The 7,437-nt window shown below is 42.1% G+C and overlaps 1 protein-coding gene across 1 annotated transcript in view; it reads right to left on the bottom strand.

The window, feature by feature from the left end:
• The window catches only part of NUF2 (NUF2 component of NDC80 kinetochore complex), a 32,080-nt gene extending 27,597 nt beyond the window's left edge, over positions 1-4,483 (bottom strand). Inside the window, exons 1-2 of the mRNA XM_019794078.2 lie at positions 4,354-4,483; positions 467-606 (exon numbers count right to left, since the gene is read on the bottom strand). Of these exons, the coding sequence (XP_019649637.1) occupies positions 467-589 (123 nt within the window). The 5' untranslated portion in view covers positions 590-606; positions 4,354-4,483. The remainder of the gene's footprint in view (positions 1-466; positions 607-4,353) is intronic.
• Between the last annotated feature and the right edge of the window lie 2,954 nt (positions 4,484-7,437).

Raw genomic sequence — 7,437 nt, forward strand, 5'->3', positions numbered from 1 at the left:
AGAACGAAGCCTGTCAAAACAAGTCAATCCCCCCCTTGGGGCATAATGCAAGAAAATTAATCTGTAAGCTTTCAAAGAGAATTGTTTCTAAGCACTTTTTATGGCTGGAAACCACTTGGAATAGGTTCCTTCAAGCCCTACCAATAAATGATACGCTCAGACCACCACTACAAAAAAAAAAAATTAATATACTTTAATATGTCTATGATTTAGAGTGTTCTTTTTTTTTCTTTTTAAGAAAACAACCATATTAAGGAATTGAATTCCTAATGGAAATATAGATGTCACCTCACATATAAACTTGACATTATTTTAAAATTACACTAGGTGAGAGATTGCTTCTGGATTAAAATGACTGGCCCACATCAAGGAGCAGGGCACACACCCTTCTGCAAACACTGTACACCTAGTAGCTTCCTTTGTTTTTAAATACCATCAGCCACATGCGAACACAATCACATTGTACCTTTGGATTGGGATAAAGATCATTCTTGGAGAGGTTTTTACCATCAGCTCCCGTTAAGATTTTGTTGCGAATATGAATCACAATCTCAGCTACATTATATCTGGGGAAAGACAAAGTTTCCATCTTGGGAGTCTCCTAGTCTGAAGGAAGAAAAAGCAAAGATCAGAAACATGGCACAACTAGCTGTTCTCTTTATCTGGAAGCTGATAAATATAAGCAAAATTAACAAGCCAACGTTGAACTATTCATAGAAGTGTTAACTATCATCAAACATCCTAGTAAGATAACACAAAGTACATATATATGTATATCCTAAATTATAAATATGCATATATATCCTAAAATATCTTTTATTCTGAAATGGCTCAGTCATTCTCTAATTTCTTAATCCTGTTCTCTTTCATATGGGAAAGAGGACTTTGTTTGAATAAACTTGAAGATCCATGTTTTTTCTTCGTTAAATTTGGGGGACTTAGGGTTTAACAAGATAGGGTTTAACAAGATTGATCCTCAAGGCAAGATATATAGGGAACACTATCAGAAGTTATATATAAATAGTATCAACATAAGGATAATAAAACTCTAATCTTATATCCTATTCCATGTACATACAGAGAGATGGGTAATAAGATTTAAGATGCAGATAGGAAGAGAGATGGAAAAAAAAATAGAGTAAAAATAGAATGCTGTAATTGGTAGGAATTCCAATCACCAGAGAGAAAACTTAAAACAACAACAAACACCACCACTTCCCCCTAAAGTCCTCAGATGTGAGATACTCCCACCTGTGACCCGCTACCGCAGTCCTTCTCACAATTTCACTCCCACCCCCGGGGGGTGGGGGAGATATCTACGTATGTGTGGAGACATCTTTGGCTGTCAGGACTGGAACTGGGGTGCTACTGGAATCTAGTGGTTAGGAGCCCAGCATGCTGCTAACAGCCTACAATGCACTGGAGAGTCAGCGCAAATGTCAATAACGCTGAGGTTAAGAAATCATGTCCTAGAGCCTTGCATTTACCTGTGACAATACATGCCACGGTGTATTGTGATGATGTTTCTAGAACTCTGACACTACATTTTGAGCCCCCAGAAGCTGACACCTTTTCATTTTCTTATTTCTAGCTGTGGCCGGCAGAATAGCAGTAGGAGTAACAGCAGGAAGAGCACCAGCCACAGCAGCCACTGCCTCTGCCTCTCAGTTGACAATACCCGATTTATTACACACAGATCCCCTACTCTGTGAGGAAGCAGCATAATTCAAAAGACCCAATGTGAATATACTCAATTTTGCCAACAAACTGAAATGACCCCAAATTCTGGAAATCCATTTCTTTAGATGCCTAATGTTTCTTACAATATTGCAGTTAAAAGTAGCTTCAGCAACTTGCCTAGCCTCTGATAAATGTAGAAAGCCATTCTGAAAGATGACTGACAACTTTGTACTTCTGCGTCAACACGTGCAAACATCACAAAATTCACTAAATCTCAAGGCAACTTTTTTCCACTTCAGTATGGCTCTAATAATTAGATAACTCTTCCTCACACTGTGTAGAAATCTGTTCATTGTAATCTTTACCCACTGGTCCTATTTCCAGNAGGGCAGAGTGTTAATATACTAGACGTCTGCTGATCTAGTCTACAACTGTAGCACTTACTGATTCTCTGTCTCTGTCTGTCTCTTTCTCAAACACACACGCACAATCAACTAAAACTCCTGGAACTTCTTTAATGTGACCCATTGATATCAAGCCAGGACTTCACGTTTTTCTTACATAATTATTTGAACCTTAAGCAAGGATTTGCACTTCCCATTACTGAATTTTATAATTTCACACTTTCATTCCATAGTCAGCATCTTTCTGACTCCAGATCCTAACACCTTACATATTAAATGTCCTTTTCAGCATAGATACACATTCCACATTTTCATCTAAGTCATAGGTTTAAAAACCACTGATAGAAATATTTGGCCAAAAGATTGTAAAAAAAAGTCACTTTTCCAAAACAAGCTACGTCTGGATCAAAGATTATCACAATAGGGGTGCAGTCAGTTAAGCAACAGACTCCTGGTTTCAGCTCTGGTGATGATCTCGGGTGGCGAGATGGAGCCCCAGGTCAGACTCTGCACTCAGCATGGAGTTGGCTTGGGATTCCCTCTCCCTCTGCCCCTCCCATTTGGGCTTGCTCTCTCACTCCCTCTCTCTTTCTCAAATAAATCTTAAAAGAAAAAAAGGTTATCGCAAGAGAGAAAGAGTAGGTGTAAAATACCTTCATAATCATTATCACACATCCTTCTCTTCCGTGTCTTGCACACTCTATCAGATTAATCCTTATAAACACCAAATGCATCATGTAACATCTTTACAAAAATACTTCAATTACCCTACACACCNCTTTCTGACTCCAGATCCTAACACCTTACATATTAAATGTCCTTTTCAGCATAGATACACATTCCACATTTTCATCTAAGTCATAGATTTAAAAACCACTGATAGAAATATTTGGCCAAAAGATTGTAAAAAAGTCACTTTTCCAAAACAAGCTACGTCTGGATCAAAGATTATCACAATAGGGGTGCAGTCAGTTAAGCAACAGACTCCTGGTTTCAGCTCTGGTGATGATCTCGGGTGGCGAGATGGAGCCCCAGGTCAGACTCTGCACTCAGCATGGAGTTGGCTTGGGATTCCCTCTCCCTCTGCCCCTCCCATTTGGGCTTGCTCTCTCACTCCCTCTCTCTTTCTCAAATAAATCTTAAAAGAAAAAAAGGTTATCGCAAGAGAGAAAGAGTAGGTGTAAAATACCTTCATAATCATTATCACACATCCTTCTCTTCCGTGTCTTGCACACTCTATCAGATTAATCCTTATAAACACCAAATGCATCATGTAACATCTTTACAAAAATACTTCAATTACCCTACACACCACATCAAATTCAAATTTTTCTGTTGATTTCTAAAACATTCCAATATTTAATAAATCAATGAATTTTCTGTTTCAAATTAGTCTCCTCCAAGATGTTTCCCAAACTCCCAATACTTCTTTTTGGAATCATCTTTCATATCCAATTTCTATCTTTCTTTGATAATACAACTTCAGTTCCAATTCATTTGTGGGAGGTGGGGGAAAGGACCGTCCAACTGAACAGTATGAGGTCTCTAGTGGGATAAAGCATATAAACAACCTAATAATATATGTAGACTGACCCACAGACCACCTAGCAATTCACTGCTAATTATCCCTCTGGTTTCTTGCAACACCTAGAAGCTGAACAGAGTACATGTTGACAGAATACCTGTTATATCGTACACACTTCGTTTTGCTAAAACAAGTTAGTTCATGAAATCAAAATTCCAGGAGGCAAAGACTAAACAAACAACCTCAATAAATTAAGTAAAAAGTTTCCTGAACTCATTCAGGGAAAATGAACGTGCTATGCACGCATGGTACCATACATACACCGCTCTTATCCTTTGATTCTTAGATTAAGCATGATATTTTTGCTGGCTAAGCGATGTGTGCGCAACGGAGATCTGTAGAAAGTTGACGAGCGTCTCAACACTACTGCCTTCTAAATAAATGGGTTAAAAAATATAAATACGAGCTTCAACTGGCCAACTTCAGCTCAAGTTTCTTCTCACACAGTTTATGCGGCAACAAACACTCACCGTTTCTTAAGAACGAACTAACCTCAGGTTGTTTCTGGGACCAACACTAAATTAAAAGAACCCCCATCTCCCAAGGGCTGGCTTTTCCAGCCTCCTCCCCAGCCCTGCGAGCAACGAAAACACTGCCAGCCCGGCGTCCGGGCTCCGGCCCGCGCCTCCGGAGAGACGGCGCACTCAGGCTCCCGTCCTCCCGTGTCCGTTCGCGTTCACTTACCGCACCAGCCAGCCGCCCGCCGGAGGGCGAAGATCCGAGGAGCTGCTGCAGGGGCGATCAGAAGTCAACAGACATCAACGATCAACCGTTGTCTCTTTTCAAACTTGCCGCCTCCTACTGGAAGTCCCGCCCCCTCCGCCCAGCCCACTTCCTGCGCGGCCGCCGCGCCGGGTGCCGGTAAGGCTCAATACACTCGAGGCAGGTGGGGCTTGTGCTGCGAGAGAAGGCGCCGGGCTCCAGGCGGAACCGTTTTTCGCGGCGTTGGCGTCTAGTCGGACCTGGATTTCACAGGAAGTGCGAGTGCAGCGATTTGCAGGAAGGGCTCTGAGTTCGGGGAGCGGGGATGCTGCAGAGGTGCTCTACGGCTTGGAGCCTGTCGGAGGCCCAAGGTTGAGAGCAAAAGCGAATGCACAGTTTCTAGAGATTTGAGCTAAGCTCAGAGTGAGAAGGGAGAGACAATGTGGGGCTCTCCATGGGGCAGGGTAAGTCCTAGAGTCCTAGATATATTAATACCGATATTATTCGGTATTAATACCGATATTTTGAAATCGAGTATGATCGCACGGCTTCTGTGTTAGGCTTCATTAAAAGGGGATGGAAGAAGGGGACTGTCATCAAATGAGGGATTTAAATCAGAAAGGCCATGCAGCTGGCGAAGGACGCGCCCAGTGGTTCACACGCAGAACAACCAGTATCCAGACACAAATGCCCTGATTCTGTGTTGGTGAGCACGACTTGGAGAGGTGAAAGGAGCGTAACGGTTCATCCGGCCAGAGCCTTTCACTTTTACAGGCAGGCAAACGGGGGCTTGGAAGTGATTTGTTCCCAACTGTGCAGTGAGCGGCACTGTCTAGAGTAGAAGCCGAGAGTCCTGATTTTAGCTTCTCCCTCCCTCCGGGCATCTCTCCACAGTAACCAGGCACACCAGCTTCTTCCCGACACTGACTGTTCCCCAAACGTGCACGTCCCCGAGTGAAAAGCGCTTCATCATGATCACAAGTCAGACTCTTGCAGCGCAATACATGAGCGAACTAGTGTCGGTGGAGAAACCGTGGAGTTTTATTTGGGTTTGGGGTNAACTAGTGTCGGTGGAGAAACCGTGGAGTTCATTTGGGTTTGGGGCGCTAGAGGCTATAATGGGACCTACATCTGACTGCAGGATGGAGTATTAGCTGGTGAGGGTCGTATGTTGGATGCGGAGTCTGGACTGAATAAAGTGAAAAATCATGCTAGAAAGATTGCGTTGGAAGTGGACAAATTCTGGTGCTTTCTCGTGCGTATTGTTAGAGAAATCTGTACCCGTTCTAGCAATACATTTCATATTAAGTAGTTTGGGGCTTTTTTTCCCCTAAGTCCGTGTACTTAGGTATATGTCAAAGTCAGAATGTAGTAAAACTCAAAAACAGGTTAGGAAAGCAGAATTTTAAAGATCTCAGAGAGTCAGTGAGGAAAGGAGAGAAAAAAGACCTTTTGTTGGCACTTGCCGAACCAAATGTATTACTTGTGCATACTTACCCTCCCCTGGAGCACATCTCCTTTAGAGGCAGGGAAAGGGGGGGGCACCTAAGGGTGGAGGGCACAGCTTTGAAATCAGTAGCTGGGTTTAAATCTCCAGTCCCACTACTACCTATATGGACTCAGGCAAGTTGTTTAACCTCACTAAGCTGCTTTCCACCTCTGCAAAATGGAGATAATAGTCCTATTTGATTTGTAGGTTGTCATGAAGATTAAATGAATTTGTTCATGTAAAGTGTGTGCCAGAATTGTGAGCACTCAATATATATTAGTNTGTGAGCGCTCAATATATATTAGCTGTTATTTTTATTATTATTTGTATTTGGCCCCTACGTACATGGTAAGCACTCAGCAAATGTCTGAACTGTTGAGAATCCAGACAAGAAAAGATGTGGGCCAAGAATAGAATGGACCCAATGGGAAGAAAAACAAGACAACTCTACAATGTAATAGATTAATTGGGGGATAATTTTACCATAGATATGGCAGTTTGATAGCTATATTAGAATTAAAAGTATGAAAGAACTAATGGGTATTTATTGAGATTATCTCAGTTATAAGGGTAAGTGTGACTTTAAAAGTTCAGTTGCCTATTACTGAGCAGTGTGAGGTAGGGGGCAGAATGGCAGAAATCTCAACTTAGACTTCTAATCATCATCCGTAAAGACACTAACTACAGCAGAAAATGGAACCTAGTATTCTTTATGACTATGGTGTCGTGTTTTTCTGCACCTGTATCCCCTCNCAAGAAAAGATGTGGGCCAAGAATAGAATGGACCCAATGGGAAGAAAAACAAGACAACTCTACAATGTAATAGATTAATTGGGGGATAATTTTACCATAGATATGGCAGTTTGATAGCTATATTAGAATTAAAAGTATGAAAGAACTAATGGGTATTTATTGAGATTATCTCAGTTATAAGGGTAAGTGTGACTTTAAAAGTTCAGTTGCCTATTACTGAGCAGTGTGAGGTAGGGGGCAGAATGGCAGAAATCTCAACTTAGACTTCTAATCATCATCCGTAAAGACACTAACTACAGCAGAAAATGGAACCTAGTATTCTTTATTACTATGGTGTCATGTTTTTCTGCACCTGTATCCCCTTACATGCTCTGTATCTGTTCTTCTGTTTAATTTTCTCTGTCGGTGCTCAGGCCTTTGCCTCTCTTCCCAGCCTAGACTTCAGGGTTTATCGGCATCCAAACTCCCCATGTCCAAGGCCTCTGACCCAGGTGCCTGTCCACATTGACCCTGAATGCATCCCGTAAATCCTCAGCTCAGCTCCCTGAAGGAAACACTACACAGGGGCATACGACACATTCGTGGTCTCCACCTTCCCCTCACCCCCTCCTTATTGACAGTCTGTTAATTTATCCTCCGTCAGTTTCCTGTCTTAGAGCTTTGAGTGCCTTCTTACAAACCACCCCTTCCCAGCCTCAACTCCCATTTTTATTAGAAGGAGGTTGGTGTAGTCTGAAAGGTGTTTTTCAAGCACGTAACACACATTCACATGCATCTGCAGTTTTTATGCCTGTTCCTGTTCTCATTTTAGTCACATGTTCTCT

This window comes from Ailuropoda melanoleuca, chromosome 8, assembly GCF_002007445.2.
Source record: "Ailuropoda melanoleuca isolate Jingjing chromosome 8, ASM200744v2, whole genome shotgun sequence".
Taxonomy (NCBI): domain Eukaryota; kingdom Metazoa; phylum Chordata; class Mammalia; order Carnivora; family Ursidae; genus Ailuropoda; species Ailuropoda melanoleuca.